The sequence below is a fragment of the Canis lupus genome, chromosome 16 (genome assembly GCF_048164855.1).
Source record: "Canis lupus baileyi chromosome 16, mCanLup2.hap1, whole genome shotgun sequence".
NCBI lineage: Eukaryota > Metazoa > Chordata > Mammalia > Carnivora > Canidae > Canis > Canis lupus.
Genome location: NC_132853.1, coordinates 15105037 through 15126113, shown reverse-complemented (window position 1 = coordinate 15126113; position 21077 = coordinate 15105037). Strand labels below are relative to the sequence as shown.

The 21077-nt window shown below is 41.6% G+C and overlaps 1 protein-coding gene across 1 annotated transcript in view; it reads left to right on the top strand.

Annotated features, from left to right (window-relative positions):
- The window catches only part of RPA1 (replication protein A1), a 78917-nt gene extending 58130 nt beyond the window's left edge, over positions 1-20787 (top strand). Inside the window, exons 8-17 of the mRNA XM_072779078.1 lie at positions 103-205; positions 2375-2443; positions 3099-3291; positions 3447-3586; positions 4029-4177; positions 6765-6897; positions 9788-9964; positions 12072-12179; positions 18240-18326; positions 19770-20787. Of these exons, the coding sequence (XP_072635179.1) occupies positions 103-205; positions 2375-2443; positions 3099-3291; positions 3447-3586; positions 4029-4177; positions 6765-6897; positions 9788-9964; positions 12072-12179; positions 18240-18326; positions 19770-19874 (1264 nt within the window). The 3' untranslated portion in view covers positions 19875-20787. The remainder of the gene's footprint in view (positions 1-102; positions 206-2374; positions 2444-3098; positions 3292-3446; positions 3587-4028; positions 4178-6764; positions 6898-9787; positions 9965-12071; positions 12180-18239; positions 18327-19769) is intronic.
- The last annotated feature ends 290 nt before the right edge of the window (positions 20788-21077 follow it).

Sequence of the window (21077 nt, the reverse complement as noted above, 5' to 3'; positions counted from 1 at the left end):
GAATATGCATAAGGTAAGAAAGGCTATAGGAAGATAATAGGGAACCTTTTAGATCTTTCCCAGTTAAGACCTGAGTACTAATATAATCTATTTGGTTTTTAGGTGGACTATCTGTGCTCGAGTTACCAACAAAAGTCAGATCCGTACCTGGAGCAATTCCCGAGGGGAAGGGAAGCTTTTTTCCATAGAACTAGTTGATGAAAGTGTGAGTAGTTGTCAAGTGGGAAAATACGAGTAGTCTGAGAAAGAGAGCTCATCTCTGTGTAAGCCTGTGTGATGAAAAACAGCAGTAGGCCAAAAATAAACATGAATATTGTTGTTTTTCCTCCTCTGTAGGCTTTTAATGCTGTCTGGGGGCAAAGGGTTAAAGGTCTTTTTTTTTTTTCTTCTTCAGAAGGGGAGGTATAGGGGGAGGGGCAGAGGGAAAGGGAGAGAGAGTTTTTTTGGTTTTTTTTTTTTTTTTTAAGAGAGAGAGAGAGAACCTTAAGCAGACTCCACTCCCAGCTTGGAGCCTGACACCAGGCTCAATCTCACATCCCTGAGATCCTGACCTGAGCTGAAGTCAAGAGTTGGATCTTAACCAACTGAGCCTGCCAGGTGCCCCAGAGGGTTAAAGCTCTTAAATAAAATCCTTTTAGTTTATTATATGTTATGTTTTTCTGTTTTTTAATTTATTTTTTCTTTTTAAGTAGGCTCCATGCCAAAATGGGGCTTGGACTCATGATGATCACCAGTCATATATTCAGGGCACCTGGCTGGCTGGCTCAGTCCATAGAGAATGCAATTTTTTTTTAATTGTTTATTTATTTGAGAGAAAGAGGGTGTGAGCCAGGGAGTGGGAGGGCAGAAAGGGAGGGAGAGAATCTCAAGCAGGCTCCCCACTGACTGTCTCACAGCCCTGAGATCATGACCTGAGCCAAAACCAGGAGTCCAACACTCAACTGATTGAGCTACCAGGGCACCTCTAGAGCATGCAACTCTTAAAACAAATAAAATCTTTAACAACAACAACAACAACAAAAGGTCACATACTGTACCAATGGAGCCAGCCAGGTGCCTTTAAAATCCTTAATGTTAGTGATTTTATTTTTAAGTAATCTCTACACCCCACATGGAGCTTGAATTCATGACCCCAAGATCAAGAGTCACACAAGTCTAAGCATTTATAGCAATAGAATTTAGTTTTTAATTGTTTGAGCAGCCTCATGAGTAAGAGAAAGCAAAGACACTCTGTCTGACCTGTTTGCAGGCTAAACTGAAGGCCTAAGAAGTGATGTCTGCTTATAAGCAAAGTGTTTCTTTGGGCCACAGCAGAAGGCATGCACCAGCCACCTTGAAAAGTGAATGGTTTTGTGGGAGGTGGATTCTGCATGTGCAGACTCTGTGCTTCACTTAAACAAAACCAAACCATGATGAAGAAACAAAAAAATCCAAGTTGTAGAATCTCAACAGTCTTGTTAGCTGTTTCTCTGTTCTGTTTATAATTCTTAATATGTACTTGACATATTATTTTTAAGCTGCTGCATATTTCCTAGTGGTTCAAACTTCTGAGAGGGTAGAAAACATAGGTGGTTTGTTTTTGTTGTTTGTTTTGGGAAGATGGCCCAATACTCCAAATATACTGACTGTATGGTGGCAGAATCAATATCAGAACCTAATTTTTTTACCAGATTATCGGTCTAATCTATCAGTTGGCTAAAATTTCAGCCCTTTGTTATAAGTTTCTTATCCATCTATAGTTGTTTTTGTTTTAAGTACTCTCTACACCCAACGTGGGGCTTGAATTTAGAACCCTAAGATTAAGAGTCACACACTCTGCTGACTGAGCCAGCCAACCAGCTGCCCCCATCTATAGTATTTTGACTGATGGAAAAGTAAAATTGAAAATCAAATCACAAGCAACTCGAAAACATGACGTATTCTAGCATTTTGTCAGTGATTCCCAAATATGACGTAATTGCCTGGTGTGAACATAAGGGCAGCTGGTGAATCATTGGGCTCATCACGCTTCCTTATCGTCTGCATTTATGTCACTCAGTGTTAAAATTTGTTTTTATTTTGGTTGTCAAAATATTAAAATCACTAGGTTTCTTATGTTTTTTTGTTTTGCTTTTTTTAAGGTCTCTAACTTGAGGTTAATAAAGTACCATACTGGGATCAGCTAGTTAAGCCTAGGTTGTTCCATTGTGCTTAATAACTTGAATATATGACTTCTAAAATGTGTGTTTCTGGAGTGTCTGTGGCCCTCTCACACATGCCTTTTGTACTTGTGTTATTGCCTTAAAGATGTCATTTTGACACGAAAGTGTCCTCTAATTTTAGGGGTAAAACTCAATGAATGCAGTTCTAAACCTATTCTTGCATGCTTCTACAGGGTGAAATCAGAGCTACTGCTTTCAATGAGCAAGTGGACAAGTTCTTTCCCCTCATCGACATGAACAAGGTAGGGTAGTGTTGTCTTGAAAACTGAAACAGGGATCCCTGGGTGGTGCAGTGGTTTAGTGCCTGCCTTTGGCCCAGGGCGTGATCCTGGAGACCGGGATCGAATCCCACGTCGGGCTCCCGGTGCATGGAGCCTGCTTCTCCCTCTGCCTATGTCTCTGCCTCTCTCTCTCTCTCTGTGTGACTATCATAAATAAATAAAAAATAAAAAAAAAAAAGAAACGAAAGAAAACTGAAACAGGAAAAAAAAAAAAAAAAAAGAAAACTGAAACAGGGGATCCCTGGGTGGCTCAGCGGTTTAGCACCTGCTTCAGCCTGGGGCATGATCCTAGAGTCCCTGGATGGAGTCCCACATCGGGTTCCCTGCAGGGAGCCTGCTCCTCCCTCTGCCTATGTCTCTGCCTCTCTCCATCCCTCTCTCCCTCCCCCTCTCTCCCTCTCTCCCTCCCTCTCATCTCTTTCTCTCTGTGTGTCTCTCATAAATAAATAAAATCCTTTAAAAAAAAAAAAAAGAAAGAAAGAAAACTGAAACAGTTGAGTGGTATGGGGAGGATTTGAGGGGACTCTCATCCATTGAAGAACTGCGTAGTGGTAAGGAGTTTTGTTTTTCTTAATCTGGTAGACTCCCCACATTCCATGGCTTCCCTCTTTTGCAGGTCTATTATATCTCTAAAGGCATCCTGAAGATTGCTAACAAACAATTCACAGCTGTTAAAAATGACTATGAGATGACCTTCAATAATGAGACTTCTGTCATGCCCTGTGAAGATGGTCATCATTTACCTACAGTTCAGTTTGACTTCACAGGGATTGGTGACCTAGAAAGCAAGACTAAGGACTCACTTATAGGTAAGTCTTCGTGTGAGAGCAAAAAGTTGTGATTATTAGTTTTGTGTGCAACATATAAGAGAAGTGTAAGACTTAAGTGCTTGCCATTCAACCTTTGATCATTCTGTAATGGCTGCCTTGACCATTTTTGCTAACACATTGTGCCTGTACTTTAGACATAATTGGGATCTGCAAGAGCTATGAAGAAGCCACCAAAATCACAGTGAAGTCTAACAACAGAGAAGTTTCTAAGAGAAATATCTATTTGATGGACATGTCAGGGAAAGTAGTGACCGCTACTCTGTGGGGGGAAGATGTAAGTATGTGCATTGAGCAGTCAGAGCATGTGCAGAAGGCAGAGACGTGAAGAGCCGGGCGGCTGTCTTGTCTTAGAGTTATGGGGCTTTGGCCGTGTAGGCCCTTCCTAAAGAAGGATTGAGCTGTCCGAGGAATGTCTGAAATCCTTTCTTTGATTTACTTTTGTGAAATATGCTGATTTAAGTTTTACACAGTGAAATGATCTTTCCTCTAACTCTAGATTAGTTTTGCTGTATCTTTGAGCAGATTCTTATGTGCGAGGTTATCTTGGTTAGATTCCATATACCATTTATTACATTTACTCTGTTATTGACTGTTTTCCTTGTTTTCTATAAAAACGTTCAGTGTGTAAAAAAAAAAAAAAAAAAAACGTTCAGTGTGTTCTCCCTGCCAGCAACACCTGTTCACTGTATTTGTTGGGTGTTTTTGTTATTACTCAGGCTGATAGATTTGATGGTTCTAGACAACCCGTGATGGCTATCAAAGGAGCCAGAGTTTCTGATTTTGGTGGACGGAGCCTCTCTGTACTGTCTTCAAGCACGATCATTGTGAATCCTGACATCCCGGAGGCCTATAAACTTCGTGGATGGTAGGTTTTATGGGACCAAACAAAGGGGTTATTTGAGCCTGGCCTTGAGAAGAGCTGGCTCTTTTGGTTCTTATGATCAGTATGTGAGCTATCTGCAGAGCAGAGGGCTTTGTTACTGAATGGAGCAGAAGGCATTGTGCCTTCTGAGACGATGGTTTTAAAGCCCTTAAACTGACAAACCTGCAATCCCATGACAAACCCAGAGATTCCAGAGGAGGCAGTCAGAATGGAAGGGCTGCCTGCTGACCTCGATCCTGCCAAAGTAAGGTGAGGGTGGATTATACCAGCCGTGTGCTGAAGGACTGTAAGCTAGAGAGGTAACTTCCTTTCCTAGGTTTAGAGCTGTGGGCTTCCGTGGTATTGGAGAAGACTGTGTTCCTTGTTCTGTCCAGTTGTTGGTGCTGATCACATCTTCTAGTGTATGTTTACTGGACTCTGATAAAATGCAGTGGGAACAATGGCTTTTGTTGGCATTACATGGTTATTCCCCAAGCACTCAGGGGATGAGGAGAGCCTATTAAAATCTCCTCACTATAGCTAGCTTTTTTGGGTGTTAAAACTCTGCCTTTAAGGAGCACTTCAACTGAAACATGATCTGTAAGAATTGATATGGTCAGAGAAAACACTTTCACGAGCTTGAGCTTTAATAATTTATGGGCAGCCCGGGTGGCTCAGTGGTTTAGCGCCGCCTTCAGCCGAGGGCGTGCCTGGAGACCCAGGATCGAGTCCCATATCAGGCTCCCTGCATGGAGCCTGCTTCTCCCTCTGCTTGTGTCTCTGCCCTCCCGCCCCATCTCTCTCTCTCTCTCTCTCTCTCCCTCTCTCCCTCTTTTTTTTTATTTTTTATTTTTATTTTTTTTTATTATAAATTTTTATTTATTTCTGATAGTCACACACAGAGAGAGAGGCAGAGAGACTTGCATGTGCATGCAAGTCTAATGTGCATGCCCACATTAAAGTCTTCATATTTTACTTGTCAGTAACAGTGATTCTGGTCAACATAAGAAGACATAACTGTCTCCAGAATAAAATAACTTGGCATTGATCAAAGAGAAGTTCAGTGCACACACCTCACACAGGCAAGGATTGGAGATACTAGATCTTGGTTATAACAATGTGGAGTTTTTTTATTATAAGAAGGGCTGCGTCTATCCTTGCTCTGTTGATTCCTGATGAGCTATCTTTGGTGGCAAATATCTCCTTGGAGTTACACTGGTATAGCTAGTAGTGGTGAAACAGATTTATGGACCTTGCTGTTCTTCTGTGACAGATTTAGCCGCTTACCTGACAGAATGTGAAGGCAATTGTCTGCAGCTTAGGGCAACATCCATTCTGTTTAGATGGTCTCTTTTGAAGAAGCCTGTTCTTCTTGTGTGTGGTTAGCTTTTAGTTTTCCTCCTTTTAGATATACTGACATGTTTTTAATCTCAGACTGACTCTTCCATGCCACAAGTATGTTTCTGAGCCACTTTCTTCATATCAGCTGATACGTGATCAAGAAATATAATCAGTCTTAATAATAATGCAGCACAGATTTTTTTTTTCATTTAATTTATTCATGAGAGACACAGAGAGAGGCAGAGACATAGAGGGAGAAGCAGGCTGACAGCCTGACATGGGACTTGATCCCGGGATCATGACCTGAGCCAAAGGCAGATGCTCAACCACTGAGCTACCCAGGTGCCAGATTAATGTTAATTTTAATATTGGCATAGGTAAAATCTCACAAGATGAATCTATGATAGATAATATCTACTTAGGGTTATATAATCCTTTAAACTCTATATCAGGGTTATAAGATTTTTTTTTCTTAAAGATTTTATTTATTTTTTCATGAGAGACACAGAGAGAAAGGCAGAGACACAGACAGAGAGAGAAGCAGGTTCTGTGCAGGGAGCCCGACGTGGGACTCAATCCCAGATCTCCAGGATCACGGCCTGGGCCGAAGGTGGCACTAAACCGCTGAGCCACCCAAGCTGCCCAGATTTTTTTTATATATATTTTTTATTTGAGATAAAGCACAGGCAGGGGGAGGGGCGGAGAGAAAAGGGCAAGCAGACTCCCCACTGAGCATGGAGCCTGAAGCCGCACTCAATTCCAGGACCTTAAAATTATGACCTGAGCTGAAGTCAGATGCTTAATTGACTAAGCCACCCAGGGGCCCCAGGCTTATAAGATCTTTTACCATGGGAACATTTTTTTGCCACCTCATTATAAGTGGACTGTTACTCTCTATGCTGTTATATGTCAGTAATGATAAAAATGCAGCTACTGACTGGGAACAGGCATCACTAGCCTAAAGAATTATATACCAGTTGCTAATTTAAGAAAAGGTTCTGTTGTGTTTTGGCACTGTCTTCACCACTGGGGGGCATCAAAGCAGTTGAGATGAAAAGAGGTCTTTCACTTCCTGCAGTTGTCTTAAGATACTAGAAGGAAGATACTAATTCCAGCCCATGTGACCATAACCTATGAAAGTTGGACCAAGTAGGAGATTGGGGGTGTGTGGGTAGCCTGTATCTGGCATCTAAAAACAAGCAGCATATTCAATAAATATATAAAGTGCCTGTCATTCTTTATTTTTCAGGTTTGACTCGGAAGGACAAGCCTTAGATGGTATTTCCATCTCTGATCTAAAGAGTGGAGGGACAGGAGGAGGCAACACCAACTGGAAAACTTTGTATGAGGTTAAATCAGAGAATCTAGGCCATGGTGACAAGGTATCCCAAGTTCCTAATTTTCTTCACAAAAGCATGTAAAGTATGCAGGAGGATGAGTTTTCAAGCCTGATTTCTGGGACCAACTATCTGACATTCATCCAGAGCTATGATTCTTAACCAGAGCTCTGACCAGAGCATGGTGTGATGGTTAAGAATCACTGGCAGATTGAGGGAGCCATGCCAACATTATAATAGGACTATGTTGTATCTCTCAGACATCTTCAGGCAGATAAATGTTAAGAACTCTGACTCAGAGAGTTGGGGGTTTTTTTGTGTGGTTTTTTGTTTTTGTTTTTGTTTTTATTTTATTTATTTATTCATGAGAGACACAGAGAGAGAGAGACAGAGACATAGGCAGAGAGAGAAGCAGGCTCCATGCAGGAAGCCCAATGTGGGATTCCATCCTGGGACTCCAGGATCACGCCCTGGGCTGAAGGCAGGTGCTCAACCGCTGAGCCACCCAGGCGTCCCACAGAGAGTTGTTTAATTCTTAGAGGGATCTTAATGAAGTGGTAATAACTTCAGATCCATATTTATTTTTGCTGATTGTTCCTGCAAATTAAAATGCCCACATACCTAGAAGATGCCTTTTGAGGTTAAAGCCAACACTGAGCACAGAACCATTAGGCTCTGTCAGACATCAGGCAGTCCATGTGGGCCTTCACTGGCTGCACAGTACCAGCCTCATCTCATGGGCCAAGCATTTGCCACTATTCTCTGACAGGAATTGTCTCTCATACTTGATTTTAGTTACATCTTCCTTTCAATGTTTGTATGTAATGACGCTCTTCCCGTCTTGATCTAAACCTGTATTCTGTCAGCAGTTCAGTATTTAAGTCATTTATTTCTCCTTTATGTTCCCCAAAACATAATTCCTACTTTTATTATTTTCATGTCATATACTATAGTTTTTATTCTTTACTGTCTCATTTTGCTGTACTCCCTTATCCGTCATTGTCATCAAAGGCACTTTATAATGCTGTCATTATAGCATCTTGAAAATTAAACATGAGACAGATCTATGTTGTTCTGTCATAGGAACAGCTGCTTTTGAGGTTCTCTTGTCACTAGTTTCCCTCTTAGATCTAAAATACGTAGTAAGTAATCAGGCCTGGAGGCACCTGGCTGGCTCAGTTGGAAGAGCATGTCACTCTTGATCTTGGGGTAGTGAGTTCAAGCCTTTCATTGGGTGTAGTGATTACTTAAATAAACTTTAAAAAAAAAGAAGAAGAAATCAGGACTCGAGGGTATCTCTGTACCCTGACTTTAAAGTCATAATTCTGGATCTGGATCTAGATCTTACCTGGAAATACAGAAAAACTATAGGCATCTCCTAGGAGATTTTCTTTCTTTTCTTTTTCTTTTTTTTTTTTTTTTTTTTTTTTTTAAGTAATCTCTGCACCCACTGTGGGGCTCAAACTCACAACCCTGAGATCAAGAGTTATCAAGAGTTGCATGTTCTACTGCCTGAGCTGGCCAGGCACCCCGAGACATACTTTCTCTAGAGCTTTCTAGATTGAGGACTCACCCAGTCTCTTTAAACATTCACAGTATTGTTTTGCCCCCCCCCCTTTTTTTTTTTTTTGGTCTGAGACATTGGGAAGCCCCAGAGGTTCCTGACCTGGCTCTGAATTCGGAGTACCCCCAGAGAGAACTGCTCACCGCCCCCCAACCCCCGCAAAATTATTCACTCCATATCCTTTCTGTGGGAGTCAAAAAGAAAAACAAGTAGGGACCACATAAAGCCACAAATGCACATGACTCCATCCTTGCTGCATTTCTTTCTCAGTGCTCTCGCCACTTTGATGGCTTAGACCGAGGCTTGTCACAGCAGCTGCATGTGGTTGTTTGCACATTGTGTAACGATGCTCCTACATCACAGCAGCAGAGCTGAGTAGCTGTCACAGAGACCATGACTGAATGGCTCACAAAGCCTAAAAAATTTCCCGTCTGGCTTTCTACAAAGTTTGCTGCCATGGCCTAGACAGAGATGAGGGTGAATCTGGGCCCCAGAAATCACTCCTGTTGTTTTTAATGTGGGAGGATGTTGGACACAGCTACACCAGGTTTGCCTGCATTACCCTGTATTTCCTCCATTGATTACCTTTGGGGTAATCAGAAGAATGGGAGGAACAAATCTTTGTCTTTGAAGTCTTTGTTTTTCATATAGTCTTTCTCTGATTTTAGTGAATTAATTTGGCCTAATTTAGAATTTGCTTTTATTGCATGATCCCTGGGTGGCTCAGCAGTTTAGCACCTGCCTTTGGCCCGGGGCATGATCCTGGAGTTCCAGGATCGAGTCCTGCATTGGGCTCCCTGTGTGGAGCTTGCTTCTCCCTTTGCCTGTGTCTCTGCCTCTCTCTGTGTCTCTCATGAATGAATGAATGAATGAATGAATGAATGAATAAATAAATAAATAAAATCTTTTTAAAAAAATTTTTTTTGCTTTTATTATGAAGGGATAATATGCTTTAGAACTTAGTTTAAGGATCCCTGGGTGGCGCAGCGGTTTGGCACCTGCCTTTGGCCCAGGGCGCGATCCTGGAGACCCGGGATCGAATCCCACATCGGGCTCCCGGTGCATGGAGCCTGCTTCTCCCTCTGCCTGTGTCTCTGCCTCTCTCTCTCTCTCTCTGTGACTATCATAAATAAATAAAAATTTATAAAAAAAAAAAAAAAACTTAGTTTATTATCTTCATAGGTTTTGCAGTTAGCACAAGTGATTTCGAAAACCATAGCATAAATGATACCCTCTAATGACACTGTGATCCTAAGGATTTGTAGATTAAATAGTGCTTACATTTTAAGGGCAAGCTTTAGGCTGCTTCTAAGTCCTCTCTCAAATGTAGGCTTTGGTTTCCAGGTCTCATGTCACTCTTTTCTTCCAAAGGCTGACTATTTTAGCTCCGTGGCGACAGTAGTGTATCTTCGCAAAGAGAACTGTATGTATCAGGCCTGCCCAACTCAGGACTGCAATAAGAAAGTGATCGATCAACAGAATGGATTATACCGCTGTGAGAAGTGTGACAGTGAATTTCCTAGCTTCAAGTACCGCATGATCCTGTCAGTAAGTAGAATGGGTAGATGAGAATCATTGTGTTGTTTCTTGAGTCCCTACCAAGTGCCAGGCTTTGTAGAGACAATAGCAAAAACAAGATCGCTTGTGGTAGGAAGTCACCAGATGAGTAAGTGCTAAAGAGCTTCTTTTTGTTCTTATCAGTACAGCAAGTTAGGGGCCTTTCACTCAACTGAAGAGCAGTCTGTTCTGCTAAAAGTTCTTTTTCCTACAAGAAAGTTGCATTTCGACACCCAGCTGATTTTAGCTGCTGTGCTTGTAGTACAGTTACAGCATTTGGTGACACTCTCCTGCTCACTGTTATGAAGATAAATTAATTTGAAATGGCATTTCTGCAGAGCAATAATTATACAGCCAATGCCTATATTTAGTTATTTTTCTTGTAGATAATCTGTTCCTCTTAGCCTTGGTAGAACTGACTTCTCAGGAATGTAGCTGCATGCTAATGTGGGAGTGTGGCTTTTTTGCATTGTGAGAATTGTTTCTGTTTTAAAAAACCTTTAAAGTGAGGGGTATACTTTTTAAAAAATCATAATACATGATAATAAAGGTATAAGAAAATAGGCATTCTTACATTTTTCTAGAAGGTGATTTAGCAATAATATATCAGTATCCTTAAAAATGTTTATATTTTCTGGCATATTAAACATTTGGAGGGAATTTCTTTTAAGGAATCATCAGAGATGTTACAACTGTATGAAGTTATTTGTTACTGTTATTTTTTAAACTTTGATACAACTTAAACTTCCTTAATGAAAAAAAAAAAACTTCCTTAATGTTCTACTAGTTGATTCCTTTACTATAAAACCTTAGTGTGGGATACCATGAAGGCATCAGAATTTGCCAGTTATTTGACAGTTTTCTATAGTTAGAAAATGATCTAATAAATGAAATGATCTAAATAAATGTTCAGATTTATTCACTGAAATAGCAAATTTTAAATGGTATGTTTGATGCAGTTTTAAAGTATGTACACACACAAAAAACAGACTGAGAGGACAAATCCCAGACTGCTGATAGAGGGTATTTCTTGTTGATTTCTAGTTTCTCCTGCATTTTCCTTTTTTTTTTTTTTTTCCCTTGCACTGAATACTCTTGTAATAGGAAATTTTTTTTAGTGGTCTTTTTAGCTAAAAAATAAAGGATTTTACTTATCCTTTAAAGTGTTAGTTCAACAAGAAAGTTCTACATTTAAGCTTTATATTTTTACAGAAAATAAACATAAACAACTTCATTGAACTATGATGGAGAAAATTGTTTTATATGGTTTATCAGCCTTTCTATGAAACTCGTAAATAGTAATCCCAGCATACTTGGTTTCACAAGATCCTGACCCATTTGTCCCCATTGTTCCCCTCCTCAGCCCTATTGGGTTGTACTCTTTGCCTCTAGGATGACACTGTGGAGTAAACAAACTGTAGGTGTGAGCTCTAGGGGGTGATATATTCTCTCATATATGGGAATGTCTTTAATTTTCTTGTCCGCCATTTTTTCCATCATAATCTTTGATACTAAAGCTCCATGTGTATGCCAAGCAAATATGTAGATCATCAAATGATAAATTAAAAAAAAAAAAAAAAAGAACTTTGCTTTCTTATTTGTACTAAGACTTTTACTTTAGCAACTGGATTCTGTGTGATCCACTTTCTTCCCTGACTCTCCCCCATTTAATTTTACAGTGGTCCAGTTGGAGACACTTGAGCACTCATTTCTGTTGCTGGGAAAGTTGCTGGAACTAGTCTTATGGGACACTAGGATGTGTAGTTAAAAATGCAGAGAACCTGCCCTCACACTTTGGAGGCTTATTCAAACCTTTTGTCCAAAGGGCCTCATGGCTGGAGGCAAGGAAGTTTAGTTGGATTGTTATCTCAACTGAGATCTGAAATCACATATTCACAGCATATCATGCCTTTGCAGTACACTTTAAACTTATCTCTGCGATCCTTTCCACATTGTTTGGGAATAATATGGCATACAGAGTGGTAATGGTTTTTCCCTGGGGATTATTTTAGTGAATGGAAAAATTAATCTTCCAGTCTTCTGAGTATGTCTTCCTTTATTATTTCTTGGCTAAATTAATATATAATGTGTTTTTTAGGTAAATATTGCTGATTTTCAAGAGAATCAGTGGGTCACTTGTTTCCAGGAGTCTGCAGAGGCCATCATTGGACAAAATACTGCTTATCTTGGGGAATTAAAAGAGAAGGTTGGCCTCATCTTTTATTATTACTATAACAGTTGCCAATAACGCCCTTTTTGGCTCTGTAATTTTTTAAAATTTCTTTTGGGTGTTGTGTATAGTTTCTCGGTCTGATGCTTATTTGAAGGTTCATCTGATTCTGTCAAATTTTGTCCACTTTGGGTGTGCTAACAATGAGTAATCAAGTAATGTATAGAAAAGTGCTTTAGGTGCACCTGGCTGACTCACTTGGTAGAGCATGCAACTCTTAATCTCAGGGTTGTGAGTTTAGGCCCCATGTTGGGGCGTGGAGCCTGCTTTAAAAAAAAAAAAGTGCTTTAAAAATAGCACTTTGCAAGTATAAACCACTCATTTCTCCTGTACGGTTAGTACACTAAAGTTGATGTGCCTACAATCACTTGAGATCTGGAAGGTATCTTCTGAAGTACAGATGTGCCCTTTTAACATAATAAACACCTTCCTGTAAAGTTGAGTCAAATCTTGTGGGTTTTTTTTAAGATTTTATTTACTTATTCATAGAGACACACACAGAGAGAGAGGCAGAGACACAGGCAGAGGGAGAAGCAGGCTCCATGCAGGGAGCCCGATGTGGGACTCGATCCCCGGTCTCCAGGATCACGCCCCAGGCTGCAGGCGGCACTAAACTGCGTCACTGGGGCTGCCCAAATCCTGGTTTAAATTCACATACAGGTACTTGCTACTCCGGCTCTTCAGATGCAGAGATTTCTCTCTTAAGAAATAACTTTTTTTTTTTTTTTAAGATTTTATTTATTTATTCATTAGAGACAGAGAGAGAGAGAGGCAGAGACATAGGCAGAGGGAGAAGCAGGCTCCACGCAGGGAGCCCGATGTGGGACTCCATCCCGGTGCTCCAGGATCACGCCCTGAGCCGAAGGCAGACACTCAACTGCTGAGCCACCCAGGTGTCCCACAAAGTAACTTTCATAAGATAACTTTATCCATTTCATTTTTATGAATTTGTATTTTCACATATGTAGGGAATAAATTACTAATTATGTAATTTATTATATTGTATTATAAATGTAGGAAAGATACTCAAATAAAAAGTGTAAAGATGGGGGCGCCTGGGTGGCTCATTTGGTTAAGCATCTGCCTTTGGCTGAGGTCATGCATGATCTCAGGTTTCTGGGGGGCTCCCTGCTCATTGGGGATCCTGCTTTTCCCTCTCTGCCCCTCCCTGTGCTTGTGCCCATGCTTGAGCTCTCTCACTCTCTCTCAAATAAGTAAAATTGTTTAAGAAGAATGTATAAAGGGGGATCCCTGGGTGGCGCAGCAGTTTAGCGCCTGCCTTTGGCCCAGGGCGCAATCCTGGAGACCCGGGATCGAATCCCACGTCGGGCTCCCGGTGCATGGAGCCTGCTTCTCCCTCTGCCTGTGTCTCTGCCTCTCTCTCTCTCTCTCTCTCTCTCTGTGACTATCATAAATAAATAAAATTTTAAAAAAAAATTAAAAAAAAAAAAAAAGAATAGTACCTACTAAAAAAAAAAAAGAAAAATGTATGAAGGGCAGCCCGGGTGGCTCAGCAGTTTAGTGCCGCCTTCAGCCCAGGGCCGGATCCTGGAGACCCAGGATTGAGTCCCACATCAGGCTCCCTGCATGGAGCCTGCTTCTCCCTCTGCCTATGTCTCTGCCTCTCTTTCCCTCTCTGTGTGTCTATCATGAATAAATAAATAAAATCTTAAAAAAAAAAAAAAAGTCAATCAATATAACTCACCACATCAATAAATTAAAGAAGGAAAAAACATTTAAAAAAAAAAGAAAAATGTATAAAGATGGTCAATGAGGGATCCCTGGGTGGCGCAGTGGTTTGGCGCCTGCCTTTGGCCCAGCGCGCGATTCTGGAGACCCGGGATCGAATCCCACATCGGGCTCCCGGTGCATGGAGCCTGCTTCTCCCTCTGCCTATGTCTCTGCCTCTCTCTCTCTCTCTCTCTCTCTCTCTGTGACTATCATAAATAAATAAAAATTTTAAAAAATTAAAAAAAAAAGAAAGATGGTCAATGAAAGCTGTGTTTTCTGGGCCACACAAATTAGCATCTATCCTATAGATCTTTCCCCTACTTCCTCCACATTGGTTAGAAAACTTATAAAAACTAAGGAAAAAACACACACACACCACTAAGAAACAAACATTTGTCGTTTATTTGGTGTGTTGTCTTCAGTTTGTCCATTTGGCTTCCCCCACCCTGAAACACACACACACATACACACACACACACACACCTTTTTAAAATTACAAGATCTCTGAAAATAATGCCAACAAGCCCTTTTATAGAAATAACTGGAATTGACTTTAAAGTATGATGGTTATCTTTTATCTGTTTTGCCTGGTTCTTTATTTTCATATCAGATTTTAAGGCTCAAGGCAGCTTTTCAGGGTTTTTTATGAACTTACTACATTTGACTATTTTTACTGCTGGTGAATGAGGACATACAGAAACTCTTCCTTCAGGAACCATGGTATTCTTGGAGTATGTGCTTCATGCTTTCTTTAATCTTGAAGAATAATGGCAACTGGTATAATTTTCTTAAGATTTAACACATTGTTTTATTTACACATCTGAAAGCCCAGAGGACTTTATGGGTGTATCTGAAGTAACTTTTACATAAAAGTTCTGTGTAACAAAGCCATTTTCATGTTCCATGTGGCTTGAAAAGACAATACTTGGCTGACATGAACTATTAATTTTATATAAAGTTATTACAAATTTATTTTATGCATATTTATATAAAATACTGTCTCTGGGGCCCCTGGGTGACTCAGCTAAGCATCTGCCTTGGCTCAGGTCATGATCCCAGTGTCCTGGGATCGAGACCCACATCAGGCTCCCTGCTCAGTGGGGAGTCTGCTTCTCCCTCTGTCTCCCCACCCCATCCCCTACTCATGCTCTTTCTATCTAAAATAAATAATACATTTTTTTAAAAAAATTCTACCAGATTTTTTAATTTTCTTATAAAAGAGCTTAATTAGTTTGACACTTGGCTGGCTCATTTGGTGGAATATGTGACTCTTGATTTTGGGGTCATGAATTCAAGCCCTACACTGGGTGTAGAGATTACTTTTAAAAAAAAAAAGGTAGGGCAGCCCCGGTGGCGCAGCGGTTTAGCGCCGCCTGCAGCCCAGGGTGTGATCCTGGAGACCCTGGATCGAGTCCCACGTCGGGCTCTCTGCATGGAGCCTGCTTCTCCCTCTGCCTGTGTCTTTGCCTCTCTCTCTCTCTGTGTCTCTATGAATACATAAATAAAATATTTTAAAATATATATTAAAAAAAAAAAGGTAAAAAAAGGAGACCTCTGGGTGGCTCAGTGGTTGAGCATCTGCCTTAGGCTCAAGTTGTGATCCCAGGGTCCTGGGATCAAGTCCTGCATCAGGCTCCTCACAGGGAGCCTGCTTCTCCCTCTGCCTGTCTCTGCCTCTCTCTGTGTCTCTCTTGAATAAATAAAATCTTTAAAAAGCCACCCAGGGATCCCAAGATTTTATTTTTAAGCAAATCTCTATATCTGGCGTGGAGCTCAAACTCACCACCCTGAGATCAAGAGTCACATGCTCCCCCTACTGAGTCAGCCAGGTACCCCTCTCTCAGTTCTTAATTTATGATGAAGATGCTGAGCCTCAGATCTATTCCTTTTTTTTTCTTTTAATAAATTTTTATTTATTTATGATACACACAGAGAGAGAGAGAGAGAGGCAGAGACACAGGCAGAGGGAGAAGCAGGCTCCATGCACCGGTAGCCCGACGTGGGATTCGATCCCGGGTCTTCAGGATCGCGCCCTGGGCCAAAGGCAGGCACCAAACCGCTGCGCCACCCAGGGATCCCTCAGATCTATTCCATCACAGAATTTTAAAGTTTAGGAATGTGTTTTGTGGTTTAAGTTATTATTATGGTGAAATATACATAACATAAAATTTACCATTTTAACTATTTCGAAGTCTAAATTCAGTATGCTCATTAAGTACTAAATCTCGGGCAGCCCAGCCCAGGTGGCTCAGAGGTTTAGCGCCACCCTCAGGCTGGGGTGTGATCCTGGAGACCTGGGATCCAGTCCCATGTTGGGCTCCCTACATGGAGCCTGCTTCTCCCTCTGCCTGTGCCTGTGCCTCTCTCTCTCTCTCCCTCTCTCTCTCTGTGTGTTTCTCATGAATAAATAAATAAAATCTTTTAAAATTAAAAAAAAAATACTAAATCTCCGTTACCCCTTCCCCTTCTCCTAGCAACCATTCTACTTTCTGTCTCTGTGAATTTGACTGGGAATAGGTATAGTATTTTCATTTTTAAATAAAATTCTACCTAAACAGTTTTATGTAATGAAATGTCATTTGTAGATTAGTCATTCCCAACTAATTTAAACCACTAGGGACAATAAATTTTTGAGAGAGATTTTTCTCAAAAGTTTTTTGGGGGGATCCCTGGGTGGTGCAGCGGTTTAGCGCCTGCCTTTGGCCCAGGGCGCGATCCTGGAGACCCGGGATCGAATCCCACATCGGGCTCCTGGTGCATGGAGCCTGCTTCTCCCTCTGCCTATGTCTCTGCCTCTCTCTCCCTCTCTCTCTCTCTCTCTGTGTGACTATCATAAATAAATAAAAATTTTTTTTAAATGTTTTAAAAAAATTTTTTTGGTGGGTTTTTTTGTTTTTGGGTTTTTTTTTGTTTTTTTAGATTATTTTTTTATTGGGACGCCTGGGTGGCTCAGCAGTTGAGAGTCTGCCTTTGAAAACTCAGGGCATGGGATCCCTGGGTGGCACAGCGGTTTAGCGCCTGCCTTTGGCCCAGGGCGGGATCCTGGAGACCTGGGATCGAGTCTCACATCGGGCTCCTGGTGCATGGAGCCTGCTTCTCCCTCTGCCTCTGTCTCTGTCTCTCTCTCTCTCTCTTTGTGTGTGCCTATCATAAATAAATTAAAAAAAAAAAAAAAAAAAACTCAAGGCGTGATCCTGGGGTTCCGGGATTGAGTCCAGCATTGGGTTCCCTGTGAGGAGCCTACTTCTCCCTCTACCTATGTCTCTGTCTTCTCTGTGTCTCTCAAAGATTGATTTATTTGTTTGTTTATTTGTTTGACAGAGTGCGTGCACAAGCAGGTGGAGCAGCAGAAAGAAAGGGAACAGCAGAGGGAGAGGGAGCAGCAGGCTCCCCACTGGGGAGGGAAGCCAATGTAGAGCTTGATCCCAGGAACCGGGGATCATGACCCAAGCTAAAGGCAGACGATTAACCATCTGAGCCCCCCAGGAACCCCCCAAAAGACTTTCCAAAAATCTTTTTTTTCCTTTTTAAAGATTTTATTTTTAAGTAATCTTACACCCCACATGGGGCTCAAACCTACAATCTCGAGATCAAGAGTTGCATGCTTGGGATGCCTAGGTGGCTCAACAGTTTAGCATCTGCCTTCAGCTCCGCATAATCTCCAGATCTGGGAATCAAGTCCTGCATCGGGCTCCCTACAAGGGGCCTGCTTCTTCCTCTGCCTGTGTCTCTGCATCTATCTCTGTGTCTCTCATGAATAAATAAAATATATATTTTTAAAAAGAAAAAGTGTTGCATGATCTGACTGAGCCAGCCAGGTGCCCCTTCAAAAGTCTTAATGGAGGGGGGCACCTTGGTGGCTTAGTGGTTGAGCATCTGCCTTTGGCTCAGGTTATGATCCCGGAGTCCGCTGGAGTCCGGGGGATCAAATCCCGCATCAGGCTCCCCACAGGGAGCCTCTTCTCCTCTGCCTATGTCTCTGCCTGTCTCTCAGAATAAATAAAAATCTTTTTATTTTTTTTAAATGTTTTATTTATTATTTAATTTTTATTTATTTGTGATAGTCACACAGAGAGAGAGAGAGGCAGAGAAACAGGCAGAGGGAAAAGCAGGCTCCATGCACCGGGAACCCGACGTGGGATTCGATCCCAGGTCCCCAGGATCGCGCCCTGGGCCAAAGGCAGGCGCCAAACTGCTGCGCCACCCAGGGATCCCAATAAAAATCTTTTTAAAAAAGAATCTTAGTGGATATTTTCAAATGGTCTGGTAGCTTCCATGCCTAAAGTTCTACATTTGTTTTTGCAGAACGAGCAAGCATTTGAGGAAGTTTTCCAGAATGCCAACTTCCGATCTTTCACATTCAGGATCAGGGTGAAACTAGAGACCTACAACGTAAGTGGGGTCTGCTGGGTTGCAGAAGGGTTAGCAGTGGGAAGCTACTATTTGTCACTCACAGCAACAGTACAGTGTTAGCTGTCACTTAATTGCTTACAGTGTGCTTACCGCCCTGCATTTATTACTCATTGAATCTTCCCAGCACTGAGGAAACGAACCTAGAGAGGTCAAGTATTTTGTTTAGTGTCAAGCATCTAGAGGGAAATGCTGCATGGTTCTTCGGTTACAACCTGGGGGTTTTGTTGGTGTAGTGACAAAGAATGGTCAGATGTTTGGTGGACTCCTGTGAGGTTTAGGCCCTAGGGTTCATATACAAAACAAAGACCGAACAAAGTTAAAATAACCTTAAAACTTATTCAAGTTGCCTATAGCATCATATAATTGTATAGTCCTACAGTAACTGCATTTATTGAGCACTTACTGTCTGCCAGTTACTATTCTATGCCCTTTACATCTACTATCTCACTTGATCCTGGCAGTAACCCATATGGAGGAATGACTGTTAGCCCCATTTTACCACTGAAAACATGGAGGCATGTAGAGAATAAGTACTTTGCATATGCCAGCAAATGGCAGAACTAAGATTCCAGCCCCCAGCTTCAGAGATTTGCTCTTTTCCATTCTTAGAAATGGCACTTTGTCGTAATTACTGAGCACATATACATGACAGTGCGTGAACCCCTGAATTAGACTGTGCACTTTTTCTGGGCATCACCTCATCCTGCCTCTAAAATAAAGGCACTGTTCAGTCCTGATGAATGAGCAAAGAGGGAGAGTTCTGAAAACCTCTCTGCTTGTTTTAGGGTCTCCTCATTCTGTTTTATCATTACACTTTAACCTTAGTTCCTGCCAGGTTTGTTTGTTTCTGTAGACCTTGAATGAGGTAGTGTCAAGTCAAGTGTCTGTGCTAGAGTGTCATGTTGAGGTGGGAGCAGGGGACAGCTCGAAAGGTCATGCAGTCCTCTCATGATGTGGACAGGGAAGGTGAGGTGCAGAGGTGGTCTCCCACAGAGCTGGGATGGCACCCAGACCAAGTCTTCCTCCTCTACTTTTGTTTTCAGAATTAGCTGTGTGGCTTTTAGGCAAGTCACTTATCTTCTCTGGGCTCCTATTTCCCCCCTCTGCAAAGAAAATAAACCTGCTAAGGCCCATCCCATTTGGATTTGAGGTTTCTGAGACCTGGGAGCATGAGGGAAGGACAAAAAGGGGACTCTGCTGAATGAAGAGAGGCTTCTGTCCTCTCTCCCAGCTCCAGAAGTTCTGAACTTGGCTTTCACTCATGATTTTTTTCTGTATTGGAATTACTAAACACTAAATCCAGCATGTCTTTGTGTTTTCTCTCGCTGAGATCATTGAAACCTCTAAAGCAAAGGGGGTTAGCACCACTGCTCCATGCCACAGGCTTTCCTCCATTCACAAACTGCTTTTCTCTTCTCAAAGGATGAGTCTCGAATTAAGGCCACTGTGATGGACGTGAAGCCCGTGGACTACAGAGAATATGGTAGAAGGCTGATCATGAACATCAGGAGAAACGCACTAATGTGAGAAGACCAGAGCTGATGGGGCAGAAGTTTGAAAAAACAGAGCTGAAATGAAACCGATTCTTTCCCACTCCTGTGGGACATTTCCACGTTAGCTACACAGTGGAGCAGAGGGCCTCTCCACAGGGGACAAAGCGCTTTCCTCCCATCAGTGCAGCTTGGAGCCCACTGGTACCTGTTGACACAGGCAAAGAGAAATGTGCTCAGGCGACTGTCGGGTAAACTGTCAGACCTGGCAGGTCAGCTGGTGGATAGTGTAGTGCCATTCTCTCCCTCTGTCTTCAGGCTTTTGTCAGTTTTACTAAGATTTCATTATCTTCAATCAGAAATTATGTCACAAGTAATTGACCCTAACTTTGCAGACGGTGAAATAAATTATGTAACTAGCTTCTCCAGTGATGACACCCTTGAGACCTGGGTTCCTTCTCAGGAGGGAGAGCCCAAAATTGGTCGTGCAGAACCTGTACTTCAGTAAGTGTGTCTTTCTAGAATTCAAAGTTTCGCTCTTTCTAGAGGTGCCACATAGTTGTAAATACTTGGATGGCAATAGGGTAGAATTATTAATCAAAAAACTTATCTTTTATATCTGAAGAATATCCCTCCTTCAGGGTTTAATAGACTAAGTCAGATGGGTCTGATATTAATCAAAATTGTCTCGTCTGAGGAAGGCTGATAAGCATTGACTTGCTGTCCCACAGGGACATCCGGGCAACTACAAAGCATTGTTTTAGTTTTCGTTTCAATTAATGTTGCATTTTGGCTGGTGAATGCACATTTTTTTCTACCTGTACATATTTCTTGCATTTATATGTTTCATTTCTTGATTGAAGCTATGTTAAATAGAAGGGATTTTGAAGGAAGGAGCCCTTTGTTTCCTCTGCTTTGTTTAAATAAACAGAATGTTCTCTGTGTGTGAATCCTACTTTCTACTTTCTTTGAATGCAAAGGGTTCTTGTAACTGGGAAGCAATTAATTAGCCTTCATAATAAATGTTCACTTGGGGGAGATGTTAACTCATTACAGACTCAAAGATTAGTCCAAGTCATAGAGATCATTCATCCTAATGTTTGCAACCCTCAAATGCATCTTTAAAAGAACAAAAACACTAAAAACAAAAAGCCATTGTGACCAAGAATGCTGATGATCTGGCACTTTGGGATTTTATTGATGTTTACACAGCAGTCTAACACCAACCAGGCTTTGAAAT